This window comes from Poecile atricapillus, chromosome 5 (genome assembly GCF_030490865.1).
Source record: "Poecile atricapillus isolate bPoeAtr1 chromosome 5, bPoeAtr1.hap1, whole genome shotgun sequence".
Classification (NCBI taxonomy): Eukaryota; Metazoa; Chordata; class Aves; order Passeriformes; family Paridae; genus Poecile; species Poecile atricapillus.
The window spans coordinates 6,310,950-6,332,591 of record NC_081253.1 but is presented as its reverse complement, the minus strand read 5'-3'; the positions used below and the strand labels follow the sequence as shown (position 1 = coordinate 6,332,591).

At 39.2% G+C, this 21,642-nt stretch overlaps 1 protein-coding gene across 1 annotated transcript in view; it reads right to left on the bottom strand.

Annotated features, from left to right (window-relative positions):
• Positions 1–19,276, bottom strand: part of DARS1 (aspartyl-tRNA synthetase 1) — a 36,504-nt gene extending 17,228 nt beyond the window's left edge. Inside the window, exons 1-5 of the mRNA XM_058840197.1 lie at positions 19,102–19,276; positions 18,043–18,100; positions 13,253–13,345; positions 8,224–8,326; positions 295–397 (exon numbers count right to left, since the gene is read on the bottom strand). Of these exons, the coding sequence (XP_058696180.1) occupies positions 295–397; positions 8,224–8,326; positions 13,253–13,345; positions 18,043–18,100; positions 19,102–19,173 (429 nt within the window). The 5' untranslated portion in view covers positions 19,174–19,276. The remainder of the gene's footprint in view (positions 1–294; positions 398–8,223; positions 8,327–13,252; positions 13,346–18,042; positions 18,101–19,101) is intronic.
• Between the last annotated feature and the right edge of the window lie 2,366 nt (positions 19,277–21,642).

Below are 21,642 nucleotides of genomic sequence, written 5' to 3'. Positions count from 1 at the left end.
AAGAATCAAAAACTAGAATTACAAGCTTTCCTAGCCAAATTGTTCTAGTGAGATGCTTTATTTTACTTGACACTGTAATTCAAATGGCAGATAAAAACAGGGAAACTCCAACTATTTTAAAACCAGAAGTGTTTAATTTTTACATACGAAACACTGAAAAATGTAGCTTAAAGGAGTTTATTTCTCCGGCAGGGGATTCCTTACTGACAAAGTTTATGTATGTAGATGGACAGGCAGTTCCAACAGATTATCTATCAAACAATTAATCAGTGCTCCATTTGCTCAAAAATTTACCCTTTGAACATGGAGCTCAACGTCTTGCTGAGTACAACCTCCGATTTTCTGATGTGCTTTCCTCACAACGCCTTCTATGTCCACAATGCTCTCTTTGGTGATGCTGGCAATAAAGAGAGGACAGAAAGCTCAGTAACTTCCATTGCACACTGCAGCAGCTTCAGCACTGAGCACCATTCATTCACTTGTATGGACTGCTGAACAACAGAACAGAGTAAAGGATCTGAAGTTACTTTTATATCTAATAACTGATTAATAAAGGAGTTTGCTGAATTATCCCCAGCCACAATGAATTCAAACTGGGATGGAAGACTTGAGAGGGAAAGAATTATGACTGAGCTCAGTGCTCGCCCACTCTGTGTATTTATACATAAACTGAAAAGTGGCAGAGCTCTTTTTCTAGGCCACTGACACTCTTCCATGTGTCAGATGATGCAATTATCTGCAAGATGTGTCTTCATCAGCAGAACAACAAACTGAAGGGAAATCCTAGAACTGAAGGGGAAAATCGAAACTAGTTCAGCTTGTTTAAACTACATGACTTGTTACTGAAAGATGCAAGATGCTCCAAAGTTATCTCTCTGTGACAGGGGACACCCTAGCTGCTCTCCACTAACAGTCACTGATAGTACATTAGAACATCACACACCATCCTGAAAGTCTTCCAAAGATACGATATAAAGTATGTGTGCTCTAAGCAAACAATAACAAAACCTTCAAGAGTCAGAGGTGAGAAAAGAATTTGTATGAGCACTTTTTATTTACACATTCAAGGTACTGGAGTTTAAACCAGCACTTTTCTACAGATAATCTCACCCTCACTGGAAATATATTTTCACTCTGTCTCTGTTAACTTACAAGAGGTCAACTATCTAAAAATGTTGCTTTCCTTTTTAGGAAAACTAATATTACAATTAATCTTTCACTTGCAAGTCCTTCTTGAGAAAGCTGAAAAGCAGTTTATGTACATCACTTGACCACCTAAGCCCTTAGACAGCAGGAAAGTATCAGGCCCACAATTCAACTGCAAATAATAAGAGGTGAGTGAGGATGTCATCAGACAAGCTGGCCACTGCTGAAGCAGCAAAGCAAAGAGCCATTAACAACCACCAACTTTACAAGGCTGGCACTTTTTTTACTTTGAATAAAAATCTTGAACAATCTGATGATATTAAAGTAACTGTGGAAAATTCAAGCATCAAATTCTCAAAACCTAACAGCATCACTATAAATAAATTCCAATTAATTAAAAAATAAAAAGCCAAATTTGAGTATTTTAGCTGATTACCCTTTTTTTATGGTAATACTTTCAGGTGATAGAACTACTTAGCTGCTCTGAAGTTAATACAGACAAGGGTGCTTCATATGCTTGACTTGTTTAACCATAGGTAATTCCATGTACTGCATTAAATTAGTGAACAGCATGTTCTGGTACATTTACACTTTAGAAGATCTACAGTTGCTCAAATCACAACTAAATTTGTACACAGTAGAGGCTGAGAGCAGGCTTTAAATAAGAATCCATTTAGTTATGGGTGAGCCTCCATCTCCACTAGTTTAGCAGAGGCAACAAATATCAGAAAGGATAATTGAAACGACACCAAGTGCTTCCAAGTACTTTCTATTATAAGTGATTCTGTTTGGAACTCCTTACACAGACTGTAGAAGCAATACAGCACTTTAGATGCAAGACAGCATGATCATCTATAAGAATATATGATGCTAAACCAGTATTAAGTGTAATTATAAATTCCCTTTGCTTTTCAAATGCATGAATGTTTAAAAGAATTAAAGTTTTACTCTTATGTGAACTCTTTTTCCCTAAACAGTTCTCATTTTTCCCACCTCCTTTTCCATGTCAACATTTTGGCAAATGTCCAGAAAACACCACTAACTACATGAGTAACAGTGTCTTCACTGAAAATATCTGTTTCTAATCTGCTGAATAAAAGCCTTCTCACTAATAATAGCAAATCATGTTTTAAATTTATTGAAGAAAATTCTCTGTGCTGTGAAAAAGAAAAGAATAGTTAAATATAAATGTGTTGTATGATGGATTCATAGTTAGATTGGTGATCCTATGGATGAGAGCTGTTAGTGAAGTATGTACAGAGCTCTGATCAGAACGTGCAAGGAATTCAACATGCAAAATGGTATCAGGTTAAAAATACAGGAAGAAACTGAGTTTTACATAACTGTACCTGCAATATTGCTTTGCAAACTTGCATAACTTTAAAGCTTAGCACATAGGAAAAAATGAGCTTTCTCTCCATCTCTACACTGGAGTTGCAATTAAAACAAGTTTCTTGATCTGGAACATATTTAAAACTGTAGCATTCCTTAGTCACTACACCTGCAATAATTTTAATATGTATTTCAACTGAGCTCCTACTTGTGTAGGTCCCCGTACTCAATTATTCAAGTAATTGCCTGGGCACACAACAGCACTAGGAAGGGTCCTACTGTATGTGACCATCTTTGTATTTATAAACATCCATCACCTCCTCTAAACTTTCATTTGATAATTTAAAAATGTGCTTTTCCTCATTTCAACTCAACATTTAATCCAGTATGGAAATAAAAGCTTGTGTTTTGAGTTCTGTTTGAACCATGCTCAGCAAGATCTAGAGCTGGAAGTATCTGAAGTCCCTAACACTGCATCAAATGTAAACTACAGAAACCTGGAAGGCACTGCTTTGATCCAAAGAGGTAATTCCAAGGATGTTACTGAAATGGCATTTTTAGTTCAAGTTATAACAAGAAACAAGATGTTTTAATAAACTGCCCGTAATTACAGCAAAGCATTCTCCCACAGCAGCAGGACTAAGTCATCTAGGTGATTTCCGATAAAACTCCCCTGGGTAACAAAAAAACCCCAAAACACCAACAAAAGTGAACAAGTAGCAGAAAAACATGCTGAAGTACCACCATTTCCCTTACGGATAACAACATTTATATCTGTAATTAATACTACCAGGGACTAGAAATTAAAGTAGGATGCATAAGGCATTAAGAAAAGACAGATGACAACTTTACATTGTTTAATCCAAAAAGAAACTATTTAAGTATATAGATTCATGAAGTCAAATAATGAAAAATTTCTCTGTATAGGAAACTATTTTGTATGTAATGTTCAAAAGAATCAAAATTATAATTTCTAAAATGTCCACTAGATGCTTTATGTCTCTCTTAATTAGCTGCATGTCTATTAGCCAAGACTTTCCCTTTTAACCACAGGATTGCATTCTTGCAGTCTTTATAACAACATCTTTCATCAACAGCTTCATGTTGCAAGCTGAACCCTATATTGGCCTCCCAAAGTGAATCACAATCAACACTTTCTTGGTCAAAAGCCTGAAGAATAGGAAGAAACTTGGTTATTTTTAGACTTTAAATAGAAAATGTTTACTTCTTCTATACCATCTACACTTATTCTGGCATTTTGTTCTTTTTTATTCAACCTCTTTCTGCAGACTGCACAAATTATATTAATACATTACTAAATTTAAAATATTAAATAATTGTCTTAATACATAATAATCAATGATCCTTCATCTGAATGCCAGTGAAAGTGAAGGCAATGGTTTACTTTCAAAAAATGAGTACATTTTGTAAATAGTTAGGAATATAAACATTTTGTATTCAACAAGAGCAACTGTAAAATCATGTCTGCATAAATATAGCCCCCGAAAGGAAATTATCTGACATTGTACACAAAAAGGCCAGGAAAACACCTACTCTTATTCTCTTCATTCTAAAAATGTAATGATTGGTTTCCTTTACCAACATTCTAATGCTTGGTTGAACCTGGGTATCTTCTGGGGAAAAAAGAAGCCAATCTGCTTTTAAAGATTTTAAGTAAAAAAATCCACAATGCATTTTTAGTAATTATCACCAAAAAACCCTACACTTTATTTCCTTTTTAAATTTCCCCAATTTCATTGTCTGTTCCTTGCATCCTGTCATACCTTTGTATCTGCACTGTAAAGACCCCCCCAATGGCAGAAAACCTTGCATAGCACCACCAGACTGGGATCTAAATCACTCACTAATATCTCCAGGAGAGAAGAGTTTTCTTAGTCTCACAGAAGGCAGATTTGCCTGATCATATATCATTTCTTCTTGCAACTTCACCTTCAGCTTTTTCCAATCTGACACGTATTCAGACACAAAGACAACAAAAGTGGACAAAATACTTCAGAACTGCCTAAAACCAGGCATATATTATATTAATGACATTTTATTCCTCTTCTCCAAAAGTCAAGGAACTGCATAGGCTTCTGTCAAGTCAGTTATCTATCACAATCTCACATTTCTCTCTGCACTTTTTTATTTATTCATCCTGAACACCCACAAAATCTGACCAATCACAAAGGTACAAATTCACACTGAAGAGCACTGAAGTGATTATTCTAAATGAGCCCTGGTTACTATATATTCCTGAGTCCCTATCAACCAGTTCAATTTTTGTGTCACCAGCAAACTTCACTGCAATTTGACATTTTCTTCCATCCTTCTGATATAAAAACTAGAAATTGATAAAGAAAACATTCTGCAATATCCAGCAGTCTTCCTGGTATTATCAATTTATCTAGCTAAAGAACTTACATATGTTTATCTGCATTGTGAATTTTTTTCATACAACTTCACCACTTTACCCCCCCTCCATTTTAATCTCTTTCCTGCATTTTTACTCTCTAGTCTACTACAAAGAGCCATCAAGTTACTTCCTGTGCAAAGGCAAATTTTTTGAGCAGCTATATTAGAATCTGTTAACCACCTCTCCCAGCTGCTCTATCAGCTCACGTGGCTCTGGCAGTGGGGTGGCGGGAAAGGCTCAATTCTGAGATAGAAAAGGAGAAAGAAAACCAAAACCAGCCACACCCAATGCTTGATGGAAAAAAGCAGGTTGATAAATTACTAAGATACAACACTAACTGGCATCTCTGCTGTGTAAAAGAAACAATTAACTGCTTCTCTTATACATTATCCCTTGCAGGACCAGGCTGAATTGTTTTTTATTGATAAAAGACAAAAGAGCAATTCCACAGCTGCCAATCCAGTACCTCAACTGACTCTGTGCTATATTTGTCTTGGAAGTTCAACTTGAAACCTTCCATGGTTAAACTCACAGAAATTTCTTTGCAAACCTGAGTTGAACCACTATAAAATATCTTTCACTAAAAACTCACATTCTAATGATAATGGTGGTAATTATTGTATAAATGTTGCTGACCACAGAACATTATGAAAGTTCTTGGTTTCCATGTGCCAATATCTAAAAGAGGAACTGGTTTGTTTATAATTTCTGAAAAATTGTACAAAAATGCTCATTATTTCATCAACTAAAATTAAAAATTCAAGATCCAGAATTTTACAAACTACTTTAAACGAAGTTGTGGACACAGTAAGAAAATATGAGAAAATAGCACAATGAAAATATAGTTTATATACTATCAGTGAAAGCATTTAAAAATTTAATTGAAATTTAAGAAATTTGAGTTAAATGTTTTTTTCAATAAATGTTTATTTCCTCATTTAACATGTAGGAAATCAGGACATAACGGTGGTGCTAGGTTGGACTTGGTGATCTTGAAGGTCCTTTCCAGCCTTAACAGTCCTGTGAGTCTATGATAAAAAAAGACACTGAAAAAGGCAGGGAAACAGGATAGTTATTTTTAGACATCTAAGCCCAGCCTCATTTGCTAGAAATAATGGGATCACTCCAGAGCAGGTGAAAGGCAGCAGGAAAGTGACTGAACACAGGCACGTACTGGGGCTCTGCTTCAGGTGCTGCTGACACAGTGACCCCATGTGCACTCACCAGGCAGGGAACAGCAGCAGCCCCTGAAGGACAAGAGGCAGCTGCAGTGGCAACAGCAGACAGAATTGTAGGAGATGAAACACTGGAAAAAGTGAGAGCATGGCAGGATATTAATAAAACAGGTTTGTTGGTGGGAAGGAATCCTGAGGAGATGACTGCATTAATGGTGTTAAAAAAACCGAAAGCAAACTCCCAAAAGAAAATCCAGAAAGCTTTAATAGAGCTACACCACTCAGGGAACGTGATGATGAGCATGTAATCATTTCAGAAGTACAAATGGGATGGGAAACATGAATGCTACAAAGTAAGTGAGGCTGAAGTACCAGGATTCAGCTAGAAAATGCTATCCCAAAAAAGGATCAGAAGGAACAGTCAAAATATAGTATAAGCATCATCGGTCTGGCTACTCTGAGGAGTTCAAGTCTGTCTCATCAAGAAGGAAGACAACAGGGAGTTGGGAAGAACCTAAGGATGAGATTCTGCCTGATCTAAACAGCTCACTGCTGCCAGAAGAGAAAGGAGCTTTACCCTCTACTGTTTCCAGATACCCTCTTCCACCATTTACATTCCTTGTTAGCTCTGGACCTCCATGACCTGATTTAAATCACTTATCTGGCAGAAAACTGATTGAGTAAAAGAAGATCGGTGAATCATAAAAAACTATCACAGAAGGTTTCTAAGTAGCAGACAGCATATCGAAAAATAGCACAAGGACCAGCTTCCCTCTCATGATCTCCACAAAGATCTACCAATCATGAAATGTAAGAAATTCAGCTGTGGAGGAAAGAACCAAGAAGAAAACTGAAAAAGAGAGATACTGGAGAAAACTGGGGAATAGGACAGTGTGCATCACAACTCTAAGGGTTGTTTCACTGCTCTGTAGAACAAGTTTCTCAAGGGAGTACAGGCAGACAGTTGGGAGTTTCGAGGGAGATGAATTAGGGAACAAGTACATTATACACTTCATTCTTTTTAGAGATTCCAAGCGCTGGAGTGAACAAATCATTTCATGAAGAAACAGAACACTTCACTTTGGCTCACAAACACCTGTGAACAGCATGTTTCACACTGGCACTGCCAGCACTGAGCACCGCCAAACAAACACTGCTGGTTCTGTTTTCCTGTTGCCTTGAACCCCATCAGCAGAAGCATTATCCCAACCTTCTTAACTTGGCTTCTGGAAATCTCTACTATAATGAATCCTTCCCCTCCCTGACATATTGAAGGTTGAAGGCTGTAGCACTTTTGCAACTAATTAGTGGGGGCTCCCTTCCTAGGCATGAGAGTAGTGCCAAGAACTACACAGAAGCAACTCAAGTGCCACATGTTAAACATATTCTGCACCAAATAAACTGCACAGAACTGATCCACATTTCTAATTGTGAACAAGTAGATAGGCATGATTAAAGCTCTACTATAAAGCATATTTGTCACACAAACATTTTCACTACAGGACAACCTGAAAGCACAATCGTGATGCACACAGAAGGGAAAGGTAATTTTTTATCTTTAGAAACAAATCAAACCAAATAACTGAATTCAAATTGCTGCAACAAACGTTTTTTTAAATGGCAAGTCTAACTACTATCCCTGCCAAATTTTTTTTTAATTAAAATTTTAGTGCCAAAAATAAGGTGTAGATATGACTAACCCAGTGCACAGAAGCTACTTTTAATTTCAACTCAGTAAGCCACTTGCAATATGGGACTTCTTCACATCAGTTCTAAGTACAAAATGTATTACTAGACTGCATGTCTGGTAGAAGAAAAACGCTGAACATGTGCAGACACACAGCACCACACCAAACGAAGTAGCCCACTAAGCTCAGCTTGCCAGACTTTTTGTTAGCCAGCTTGGAAGAAAATGTAGGTTGTCTATGGCGAGAGAATGCTGCTTCAGCAGTTCAGAATGAATTTCAAGCCTGTTCTCTATTTTATCTTTTGTCAGTATAATGTATTCAACGCAATAGAGAGCTGACAATTTAAATAACTACATTTTAAAACAAACGAAGCATTGATGTTAATGTGTGAAAATGGTCCCAACCCTTGGGAGTCCTGGTTCCCACCATTGTTTACTCTGACAACAGGATATAATTGCTTACTTACTTGGCAGCAAACTTTACCATCTGCTTGCTTGCATGCTGTCCCACAGCCACAAGAGCCTGGATATTAAACTGCTGCTGACGCAGGACTAAGAAACACTGCTTCCCTGAATACAAAGAGAAACAACACAGGTGTATTAAGGACAAGTTACTTGAGGTCTTTGTGAATGAGAAAAAATTATTTACTACTTAAACATAAACTGAGCTTTTAAGAATGTGCGTCTCTCTCATTCATTGCTGCCCCCCCTCCAAAAAAGCTGCTTCAAATTCCTCAGCTGTATATGTACACACACACACAAACACTGAGATAAATTAAATATTGTGCTTACGTCTATAAACGTTTGAATGGATATTTTCTAAAAATAACAGTAAGCTTTCCAAGATAAAGAATATTTAGACAAAAGAAAAACAATAAATCGTAACTTTTAAAGTAACTTTCTTCAACTGCAAGAAATAGACTTTTCCTTGTTTCTTTGCTCACAACTACTTCAAGTCTATAAACTATTTTTAAAGTAGTTTTTTCTCATCTTCTCAAGTCAAAGCTGTAGAGTTCTCTTTACAAAGCTGCTCTGAATTAGGCTTGATTTTGCACCGCAAGGACTAAACCAACAATGTTCATTCTACAATACACCACACATTCAGAATGAAGGGGAACAAAAGCAGTATTGATTCTAGTGAATGACAAGACCTAAAAGACCCAATTAAAAATTCCTGTAAGAGCAATTTATTCATTAACAGCTTAGGGAAAAAGAAGCTAATAGGAATTAATAATAATGAACAAAGAACATAATGCATTTTGTTGACTTATAAAACGGGTATTTCCCAGTCAACAAAGCTCTTTCTAATCTGTTTAGCTGAGTTACAATCATTTCATACTTCTTCTCACATCTCTAATAATCATTTATTCCTTAACTTAGTTTTAAGGAAATGTGGTGATTTTAAATGCTTCTTCCTAGAGAGAAACTAACAACAACCATTTCACTGGTGTACCAGTATCTGATAAAGGCACCAGTATGACTTTAACCCCAGGTTCTGACTCAGAACGTCATAACATTTCCATTGAAATTATGAGAATAGGAAGAAGACAGGAGTTTTGTTATAGACAGCTACTTCCCCACTGTTGTTGACTTAAGTTCTAAACCAATAAACCAACACATACCTAACTTGAAAACTGACACTAAAAAGCCAGTTGCCGTTTTCATTTGTAATTATGCAAATTACCACTCCTGACACATAGCTACAGAAAATTCAAGAGTATCAGAAAATAAATGCAGAACCCTTAACACACTGTCTCATGGAAATAAAAGCAAACATACAAAAGTAGTACAAAATATTATTAAATATTAATTATAATTGTTGGAAATAACAAATCTTGTCCTACGACAACAATGTAATGAGATTAATTACGTATTTTCAGAAAACAGAATATAACTACTTCTGTATTCCAGAGGTTGCAATATCCAATATGGCACAGATGCATGTATTTCTTGCAGGCAAACATTAAATAACAGATTTAAGTTAGAAAAATACAGGCTGTGTTTCAGATCCAGCAAGTCAACAAAGAAAGTACAATTTTTCCACAGGACAGGATATGCTGAATTTCTTTAGATAAGGGAGCCCTATCTCACATCTTTGACATCTCAGTGTTTCTTACAGTGTGGCTGGATACAATATTTCCTAGGAGATAGTATTCATCTCCATGATTTTAGTCACAAACAATTTAGCAAAATATGATCTAAGTTTCAGCAGTGATGTTCAAACAAAAAATGCTCGGCTGAAGACAGCTACAATGTAACTCAGCTATAACACAGGGCAATAATGAAAGGACCTGCTATCACAGAATAGTTTGGGTTGGAAGAGACCTTTAAGGGCCATCCAGTGCAATCCCCTGTGATGGGCAGAGATATCTGCACCAAGACCAGCTTGCTCAGATCCTCATCCAAAAATCTGGCCATTGTACTTAATCCCAAACACTGGAAGCCTGATGAATATCTACATTATAAAAGGACTCAAATGGCTTTGCCATGAGTAACAGTAGCTGTTTTCATGAAGGAAGAGGATGTTTCGCAGAATGCAACAACTGCTAATCACACAGAAGATAAATGATCAAACGGACCTCACTCACAGGGCTGGTTAAAATATCCTAATCACAAAGATTAAAGAGGGAAGAGAACTTTCCCTGAGAGATCTGAAGGCATTCAAAATAAAGTATAGAAAAGACCAGTCACAATCAACTCTAGCTCAGGCTTAGAAGCCTTTCCAGATCAGGAGATGGGAAAAAGGAAGGATTTGAGTGAGAAAAAACTTGGACAATGGGATCTTCTCCCTGTGTTTCAAAACTTAAGCAGTGTTTAGCTGGAAAGTATAGCACCAAATTTACTCATATTCAGCAGTAAACTACTCTAAGTTCCTATTAAAAAAACAATACCATGTCCCACAAGAATTCCCAAAAGACTACAAATTTCAAAAGAAATTTGGTTAAAAACACAGTAAAATGCATAGAATGTTCAGGCTCTGAACAAATCAGAGAATTCCATCAAAAATAAGCATATAAACCATCCAGTAATCCATAGTCTGTGTTGGATAAAAGCAACAGGTCACAAAAGACCTCATGAAAGAAACGGATGTAAGGAAGTAACCTGTATAAAGAGTAAAAAATGTTGGTTGTATAAATTAAATGATACGTTTGCCAACCAAAAGAAGACCTTACATGGTTTATTATAAAATTTGGCTCAATATTTATATTGCTCTTGGTGGAATTCTTATTTTCAGATGTTTCATAGACCTTTAGATTCAAAACCCAAAATGTAGTTCAGGTCTAACATGCTGCACAAACCCCAGATGTCTGGCCAAACCCAGACCAATTTCCCAAGGGCTTTTTGATGATAAACGTGATCAGCAGATTAGGCTGGCTTTAAAATAAGTCCAGAAATAACATTTATTCCATCTATGATACAAAGCACAGGGACCAGTGCTCTTCAATTTTAGTACAACCCACAGAAATTCCCAACACCCCATTATTTACACATCCTTCAGTTAATTTCCATCAGACTCCATGAGTGACTTGTTATGGGAGACAGCTGGAATCTGCAGTTGTTCCCATTAATTTTTTTTTGGCTTATTGTTCAGAACAGACAGGGTTAAATAAAGGCTATGTTGGTTATTTAGGTGTCAAATTCAAGTTTCTGAGAAAAACTAAAGCTTGTTTTTGTGAAAGATTTTCCTGTTTCCTGCAAGGCTTTCCTTTCCACATGGTAGGAATAGTACCATGTTGTGTGTGGGAAAGGCTAATATTACTTTTTACTCTTAAACATTTGCTCTTCTTGTAAGATTCTTTCCCCAAAGTTTAAGTAAACAAGCATACAACATTCCCTAGCAGCACTCCCTGAAGGTCAGAATTGTTCTGTGTTGTCAGAGGGAACAAGACACATCATCAATATATTCAGACCATTCATGCTCATGATCAACTCCTTTTTCCTTCATTCTTCAGGTTGTGTTATAGAGTTTTAAAAATAAGCACTATTATTTCATCAAAAACAAAAGTCTTTCCTGAGGTCAAAGTGAAGGACTACAACAGCTTCTTTTAAGTTCATATGGACTTGTTACAGACATGTTACTGTGTTTGACAGAAATGTATACATCATACAAGATCTCACACATCAATGTACTACAGAGAGCAATCGACAACTACAGAATTTTACACTGCTTTCAAGGTCTGCACAGATACCTGCTTCTAATACCCCAAATGCCTTTAATAGCTTGAACTCTTCCTATAATTGCAAAGAAAAAGCCATAAGGATACTCTAATTTATGTACAGATCATAACAACAGTAACATTTAAATCAGAGGGAGTGTCTTCTGTCTGAACAACTTCAGGATGTAATCACTAAGGGTTCACAGCTTTTGGAGCTGACAATTTCTTTAACTGAGAGATTTCCATTACAAAAATTACTGAGGAAATCACAGAGGATTCCTTAAGTTTAAAGATAGTACTACAAATTAATATGTGCATCATATGTATATATTTTAATGCAGTTCCTTATTTTAATCGACTGCAGCACAGACACTCATTAAGAGGGACATGTTTTAAGGAAATGAATTCTCAAAAAGATAAATTAATCTGGTATCTTGATGATATTGTGTACTGGATTCTCACCCCTAATTTGCATCATTCCCAATTTTAAGACTACTGTTAAGTTTCATTTGTGAAGACAATTTCATTATGTGCTTTTTTTTTTTTCAATTATTGGAAAGACAAGTTATTTATATCTATAGAGCTGCCAAACACAACTGAAACCAGTACAACAGTTGTCAGCATCTGATGTCAACTGCAAAGACCAAAGCCTATTGAAATTTGCATATGGCAACCTGGTCTCCAGAGGGAACTTCTGATTCCAGGGAAGAAATATGGCTGTCAGACAGCCAAGTGTGACAGCCCACACTGCTGAGAACCCACAAAAGGGTTTCCCTTTTGTCTTGCTAAAGAAAGATGATGCTTCTTATTTGAAGTTCAAATGGATATAATAAGATACCAGTAATCAAAAGTAAGATTTGTGAAATTTTAACAGATTTTTGTTTCCTGTCAAAGGTGTGGTGAAAATATACATGTGCAGCAGTAGAAATATGACCTGTCTGACAAAAGATACATTTATAATACAAGTATGTTTTACTGTAGAAGCTTAGAAATGTTTTATCTCACACCTGTTGACACCTTAAGGAGAATGATGACATTTTTTAATTAGTATTATTTACAAGTGTCCATATATTATTTAGCAATACAGTAAAACAATAATTCACTTTTACTACAGTAACTGATTTCCACATAGCTAAAACCAAAATCTCCTCTTCCCTTTTGGGAAAAAGAAAAGAACCAGTCAAAGTAACACTGAGGCAACCCTGAGTAACCAGGGTTTTCTTGAATTCAAGTTTTCTTGAATGCAAGATGTAAGCAACAGGTCATGAAACCAAAATAAACATTAAGCTTGTACAAATGACATGACGAAATAAAACCAAAAACCCTGGAGGCCTCTCACCTTTAGCTCTGCTGGTGTGAATTCTGCCACGAACCCAAACCTCTTCATCAGCCTTCTCCACCGTCAAGTCTTTTATGCGAACCAAAACTCTATCTGAATTACAGAAAAAACACACATTTTAAAACAGTTTTTCTCTTTAAACTCCAAATACACTTTCTATCATTGCTACTGAGAAAATTGATAATAAATCCAAAACATTCTTTTTTGTATCAACAGGGTAACTGACTTACTGAAAACGTCCAAGATCCCATTTCCTTTCTTAGTGACTTGTACTTGATCCAGTAGCTTTAAATTGTTCAAGCTTAATTTTGACTTACACAGCAGGGTTAAACTGCACTTCACCAACAGCAAGACTCACTGTAGTTCATGGATGGCAGAACCCAGCATGACTACACTGGTTTTGATAGGACTGTACTACCTGCACTTATTAGTCTGCATTTCTGCTGCCTAAGGGATGCCCTGCTGCACTGTGAAGGATCAAAGCTGCTGTGTAGAACCCAGCAAAACAAAGGCTCAGAGGTGACATGAGCTACCTTACATAAGTAGGATGAATAAAACTGTAAAATAACTATTATTTAAAAATTATTTAAAATAAAGAAAGGAAAGAAACCACAAATAAATGTGCATTATAAATTTTAAATTATTTATTTTTATTAAAATAAGCATTTTGGAGCAACAAAAGTATTACTGAGTAAAATGGATAACATTCATTTTAGGAGAATCTCTTTGACAACCTGATCAAGCACTACTATCACTGTCAGAGCCAAGACTAGATCAGAAGTACCCTTCAAATCCAATGTAGCTGCAAAGCTAAATAATAGCAGAAATACATGGCTTGGAAAGGACAGATTTTGAATGGCATAGGGAAAAAAGTTATCATGGAAAATATTGTTAAGTAAATCAGGACTTTAAAAATTGTATACAACCATTATGAATTAACAATACGCTAGGTGTATGCTGCTATTCCTTGCATGATTCTTTCCTCGCAAACTTCTCCCTCATTTCAAAATAACATTAAATTTGCTAAGACACTTCCACTGTAGACTTTTCCTGACAGAACTTTTCTCAAGTTTTGGAAAAAAAAAAACCAAAAAACAACTTTTGCCCACTCCAGATTACCATCTGCTGTTCTGGACTCCTTCCTTCTGCCTCTGAATATCAGTCACAGCTTGCCCTGCAAGCCTATTATTCTGCACTGGGGATTTTAGGGGATTGAAAAGTTTTATTATCTTTCAGGGCAATTTCTTTCTTCACAGACAAGTATCAAATCCAGAACAGACTGAAAGTGCACAGAGAAATGTGATAGGAAATTGACTCAAATATATTCATAAAGTGTCTATGTGTGTGTGTACGTGTGTTGTGCTGGGGAAGGGGGAAATGGGAATAAATATGTTATCATTTTCCATTATCATTAATTTCTGATACTCAAACTTTGTGTAGTACTATAGGAAACAAGCAACCATCACAATCCACAACCTTCAGTATTTCTAAGAGCTTGATACTCAGACTGTTAAAATTACCTTTAAATTACATTTAACACAAAAATTGTTATATGGTATCATTAAAAACTATTTCACCTTTCATAAAAAGGGTAATAAACAGTATCTGCAAGGTGACATCATAAAGCCCTTTCTTCCAACAGCAGATCACACAGTCACAGCACGGCTGAGGCTGGGAGGAGTCTCTGGACGTAATCTCACCCAATGCCATGCACAAGCAGGGTGGCATAGAACCAGCTGTACAGGATCACGTTCTGTATTTCCAAGAAGGGACATTCTCCCTGGGCAATCCTGTATCAATATGGTCACTCTCAGAGGAAAAAAAAAACATTTCCTGATGTTCAATGTGCCCACTGCCTCTGTTCCTGTCACTGTGCTCCACTGCAATGAGCTAGTTGTAGCAACTATGCCACTTTGCTTCCCTCCTCTGACACTTCCCAAATCTAGTTCTTTTTTACCTTAATGTATAGCCCAATCTTGTCTTAACATACTATTATTTTTCTCTCAGAACGCCAACCTCTTCTAAACATGGGAGGAGAGGATAAAAGTCCAAAAGGCTGTGTGGGATACATGAAACAACACTTTTTCACCTTGAGACCCCATTCCCTTCCTGTCACATCAACCTGTTTACTAAGATAATTTATCCTGTATCATGGAATTTAGAAAACTATGATCAGTATTTCTGCTGTGTCTGTGTAGTGCCAGCATCTTCAAAGTACTGGAGAAATTTAAAAAACAGAAGGCAAGTTTGACATAAAAGCCTGAAAATCAAAAGCAGTATTAGATGAAAGCAGCTTCCAGAGAGGGGGTATGAAATAAAGGATCTGAAGTGAGAAAAAAGGAATGGCCAAAAATGGAGTTGTACTAGCAATCATAGCCTCAAGCAGGCAGGAAAGACTTAGACCTGACATGACAGGAGGCAAGCACATCAGATAGCCAGGGCAGCCAACATAAGCAGAAGATTTAAGTGGACCAAGAAAGAAGGCACAGGTGTGTGTGAGCTCAACAGAGCAGGGTGGAGAAACAAAGCTGTGAACCTAAGAAAAGTTTTAATTTGCCTGCAGAGGAACAAGAATCTATCAGCATGGCAAAAGGACAATAAGCTTACTTCTTGGAAAGGAAGAATAACTTGTTCTGATCACTGTAAGCTGTGTGAGTACCCTGTCCAGCCAGTGACCCCAGGACAGTGCAGCAACTTGAGAAAGCAGAACCACACCAGTGCTGCAGCCCTCTCTGAGCTGCCAGCCAGGGCTCCGCTCACCAGATGCTGTGTAGGCTGCACACCTCGTACCACCGTTGGCTACTCTGATTTAGAAATGGCAGGCAGACCTCAGAGAGTTCACACAGACTTCAGAAATAAAATTAATACACTTCAGATAGATGGGAACACGCCTATCTGTGCTTATCTTTTGTGACACTCCTTGTCCCAAGCAGCAGCTCCTCCAAGACACCCAAAGCAAGTAGAACATTTTGGGGAGCTAGATGGTGACAAATAGTATTTCACCCTCCTGTGAACCCTTTGGCAAGAGCCCTCCCTGGCATGAACTATTGAGTCTGTAAATAAAAGTGCCTTAGTCTCAAGAACTAGGCCGATCTTCAGCTTTTTTGTTATAGACATTTTGTTCTTTATTGCTACACAGTTTTGGTGTTCTGGATAATCACTTTCTAAAATTACAGAACAGCAAGAGAGCTGTAGATTGCATTTGAAGCCAAATGGAAAACTCACTCAATATTATCCATACACTGAGAAGTTTTTTTAACTTTAAAGAGAAAGGTCAAGGGGACGACACAACTAAATATGAAACTCAGCCTTTTTAATATAATTTCCTGTAGCTTTCACCATTTTCCCTCTCAACATATTTTTTTCTCCAGTACTTTTGAGTGTTTCTTTTGAATATGAAACAGTTGGCATCTCTCCATGAAAGCAGGACTTGGATCTGCCATCTCAATCTGCCAGCTCAGGTCCTCCATACAGTTGTTAGCTCGAATCTGAGAGGAAACACAGTGCTGAGCTGCTTCCAACGTGATTTCTACTCCAGCTCCCTTTCTCTGGCAGCTAGAATGTATTTTATTCAACAATGACTGCTAATTCAGTCTCTGCTGATTCTTTTGTCCTGTTACATTCTTGATATAAAGCTCCCCTTCAGCTGTTTCCAACCTATGAGTGCTCTTGTGACTGCTTCTCTTCCCTACATTCTGCATTTCCCTTCCTAAAGGGGGATCAACCAAAACAACCACTCAAAGGAGAAAAAAATATCACCTAATCACAGATGATGTTGCTGTTTTACATTTTACTATGAAGAAGTTACAAGAAGCCAGTCTGTTACTTTCCCTCATTACCATTCCATGCACTGAATTTAATACAAAGATTACTATTCGTTGGGATATTGGCTTGGAGATTGTTCTCTAGCCTCTAAGTTTTTCTGAATCCGAATTCTTCATCAGGAGAAAATCAGGATTTCCTGAATTCAGAGTGGTGTAACTGATAAAACTATCAGTATTAATATCCAATATTAATGAATTTGGTGCCCATATACAGGAAATGGAAGGCTGCATAGGCAGATGGATCATGCTCAAGAGAGAAAGCACTGCTGCAGTAAGTCATAGCAGAACTTACTTCAAAAACAGAAAAAACCTGACATCCTAGGACTCAGTACATTATAAATAACAATAATTTAATAGTTAAAAAAAAAGAAGTCCACAGTGGTGGACAGACACAAAACTGACATATTGTGTAATACATGGTCCAGGCAAGGGAAAAGACTGACAAGATTCCTCTCAATCCAGAACTGAGCTGTAATATTCAACCACACTCATGATTATTTTTTCTTCTCTCCAATCTCAACTTCCTGTTTCGATTTGTGTCAATGACCTTCAGTCCAACTACTACACACCTTCAAAGCCTGGCTTTCCTACACCTTCCCATTAAGTAGATTTAAGCTGTACGATCATCCCACAGCTTCCTCTTCCCCAGGCTAAACAAGCCCAGCTCTCCCAGATGCTGTGCTCCAGTCCCCTGAGCAACATGGTAGTTCTCCATTGGACTGGCTCCAAAATGTTAACGCCTTCCTTGCACTGCAGAGACCAAAACTGGACATGGCACTCCAAATGCAAGTGTCTCACAAGTGCCAAATATATCCCAATAAAGGGGGAAAAAGGCAGTGGGATTTGAATTAAAAAGTTTGGTAAATGATTTCTCAAGGAAGTACTGAAGCTATTTGGTAGATAACTTCTTTTTTCCTTCTTTCCCACCCCCTCTCTTGCAAAACCTTTTTTTATTTTTCAACTGACCTGGTTTTTCTTGGGATTGTATCATTGATGACACTCCATATCTTTCCTTAGCATAATCCTAGAATGGAGGTGAGAAACATATATCAAAGAAGAACATACAAAAAACCTGAACAACATCATCACAGAGTTAACTGAGGGAAAACAAAATAATTAGCTATAATATTGAAGAAAAAAGGCATTTTGGACTCAGATACAAAAGGGAGAGAAGACAATTGTGCCCTGGAAGACAAAAATAATTCCAGCAACAGCAACCATGCATGAGGATCATTACTTAGCAGAAAGTTAGTGTGATTATACAAAGTGCCTACTCCTCAAAAAATACTTGACTCCTACCTAAGTAGATAAGTATTTCCTTCCCATATTCAGGTACACTGAGAAATCCAGCAGATCACATGTAATTGTCACAGCCCGGTGGAGCTTGACTGTTAACAAAATCTGCCAGGTAAGGCACAGAAGAAGGCAGCATTTTCACCAAAATATCACAGTTCTGCTTTTCCAACTAAGTCCATTGATTTTCAAATAAAATCCCTTCGTTTATTTATTTTACTCTATTCAACACACAAACCAAAGTTCCTACTAAATACTTTATTTGGGGAGAGTCTTTGCTTGTCTGCTTTTGACGAACTGTGGCATATCTGTAGCTTTAGGGAAGCCACCAATACATGGAATTCCTTATTGCTGATGCAAGAATAAGCAAAAATTACTTTATAACAAAATGAACTCATGCTCATTGTTAGTACGTTTTTCTTCTCGAAGAAACACCGGCCTACAACTTGTCAGCACTGCTCCGTGATCCTCACGTACAAGTCAGAAACAGAAGGCCAGCAGGAGCCCCTGCAGAAACCTCCTGTTGTGGAGGAACAGCCCAGCTGTTTCTGGGGGGAGCAGAGCTCTTCAGGGAATCAGAGGCTGGGCCCGGCGAAGGGGGAGTGGGGGGACAGGCAGGGTAAAGCCAAGGGCAGCTGTGCCCCCGGGCTCGGCCAAACCCCGCCTGGGCCCAGCCCCTCCACCCCGGGGAGCCTCAACAGCGCGCCCGCCACGTTCCCTGCGGAGACCCACATCAGCCGCCGACGAGTCCTCGTTCTCCGAGCGGCGGTCCTGGCCCTGCCCGCGGCCGGCGGCGCTCGGCATCCTGCAGCGCCCGGCGCGGCCCTCACGCTCCCTCACGACACAGGCCCACGCACGCCACGCCGCTTCCGCGCGCCGGGCTCTCGCGAGAGCGCCGTGCCTGCCCCTGCCCCGCCCGGCGCGGGCCGAGCGTATCGCGAGAGCTGCCACGGGCGCGCGCTGCCCGCCTCCCGCGCCGCGCGTTCTCCCGCGGTGCCCTGAGGGCGGGCTGAGGGCGGGGCTGGGGCGGTGTCGGGGGCTCTGTGCTCCCCTCAGCAGCTGTACCTTCAGGGAACCGCCGCCAGTCTGGCGAGTCTCGGCCCCTCCGGCCCCGCGCTGATGATGCTGAGGAGAACGCTGCGAAGCTGTGATGGGCTGGGCAGGGCTAAGGCAGGGTGGGTTTGGTTCTCGCTCGCCCCGCTCCGCAGTCCATCACATTGTGGCCAGAGGTAACATCAAAGAATCACAGAATTGTTAGGGTTGAAAGGGACCTCTGGATATCATTCAGTCAGTCCAACCCCCGCCTGCGCCAATGCAGGGTTACCTGGAACGTGTCCAGGTGGATTTGGGATGTCTCCAGAGAGGGACACTCCACACCCTCCCTGGGCAGCTGTTACAGAGTTCTGCCTTACTCAACATAAAGTTCTTCTTTGTGTTGAGGTGAAACTTTGGTTTTTAGTTCACGGCCAGTGCTTCTCCTACTGCTGGGCACCACTGAGAAGAGTCTGGCACCATTCTCTTGGCACTCGCCTTGAAGATGCTTATATGCATATAAATAAACATGTTGGGCTGTGAGGTGGCCAGCTAATGAGTGTGGAGCCAAATCTAAATGCACTTTTGTTCTATTAGGCTAGCAGACGGTGGCTTCCCAGTGCTTACTCTGGTAGCAGTTCTGAGCCCTTGCCCAATCACCCTGTTTATAATTAGCTGTTTATTAGTTAGCTACAAGTAGGTCTGGTAGTTTTGAGGGGATGAGCAATAGTGCAAATGCAGGTGTTTCCCTCCAGCTGGGTGCTTGAGGCAATGCTACGGTTCTGAGCCAGGGCTGGCTGCAGGTGCCAGCTTTGAAATGACAGAAATCAAAGCTGGATGCAGCTGGCAAATCCATAGATTGTTTATTTTGTGCAGGGCGAGAAAGAGTTAGCTGTCCTGATTTAAATTCTAGTTTTGAATTTTCACATTTGACTAACTAATCCCTTTTGCGGTATCGATTAGAGTTCTTCATTTCCTGTCCTACTGTTGTTTATTTTGCAGCGCTTTGAACTGCACTGGTTCAACATCTCTTCTCGTGGGAATCCCCTTGCAAAGTTCCCCTTCTGCCTGTGTCTCAGAGAATTATCACTTCACCATAAGACCGCACAGCTTTCACAAAATCCTTTCTTCTCATGCACTGTTGAAAAGAATTAAGATTCAGTGACAGAGAAGGCAAATCACTGTCAGTTTTCATTCCTCACCACAAGAAACGAAGTACTGCTGCTGGGGTACTGTGTATTGTGCTTAAATGCTAATGTAACAGTAACAAAGCATGTGGCTTTCTTTCTGTCCGTTGCGTCTCTTGTTACCTGTCACGTAGAACCACAGCTCAGCCTGAACCTGAACTAACAGACAGATGCAAATCTTGTGCTTCACCACGGAGCAGACGGTATCACCTGCACGACACACTGCTCTGTAATTCTTGGCATTTCACCCACTTTGCTGTAAAATTCAATCAAAAGAAACCAGCCGTGTAACCCTTATTTCTGTGCTGGGAGCCTTCCAGTGGTGACTAGCATGAGTATTTCCTCTGGGGCAAGTAACCTGAAGGTGGTTCTGAAGGAAAAACCCTTTTAGTATAATGAGGGTGTTACTGAAAACAAAATACAGCCTTTTAAAGGGCACTGTGGCTAATTATTCCATTGTCAAGATTCCAGAAGAAGCATTTTGCAGAGTTCATGCTCTCGGGTCATTTGTCCAGGGTCCCTTTGTCTTGCAGCGTGGAAATAGGTGTTTTGAGCAAAAATCTGTAATACACTGAAAATAGAAAACCAGAGAAATTAAATTAAGAATAATGTGGTTAAATAAACCCCTCAAAATTCTCCAGTTAGCTTGGGTCTGCAGCAAAAATTTATTTTCCATCTCACTAAATTGATTACAAGTCCTCTGTGAAGAACACAAAACATCACGTGCAGGTGATGCAGCTCATCTGCCGCACCTTCTGTTTCACTGCGCTGGCATTGACACCCGTGCGATGGGGGCAGTACCTGCGGTGAACCTGGGCGCGATAAGTGCGAGCAGAGCCGGAGCCGGCCCGGGTGGGAGGCGGAGGGGCTGGGGGGGAGCGGCCAGCGCTGTCCCCCAGGGCCTGGCCCAGGATTAGCACATGGAAATGACATCACCCCCAGCCAATCGGGGGGCCCCGGGGGTGCAGCTGGATGGAGGCCATCCTCCACTTAAGTAACAAGACATGACATACCATGTGCTAATGCTAAATAATTTATCCCTCAGGCATATAGT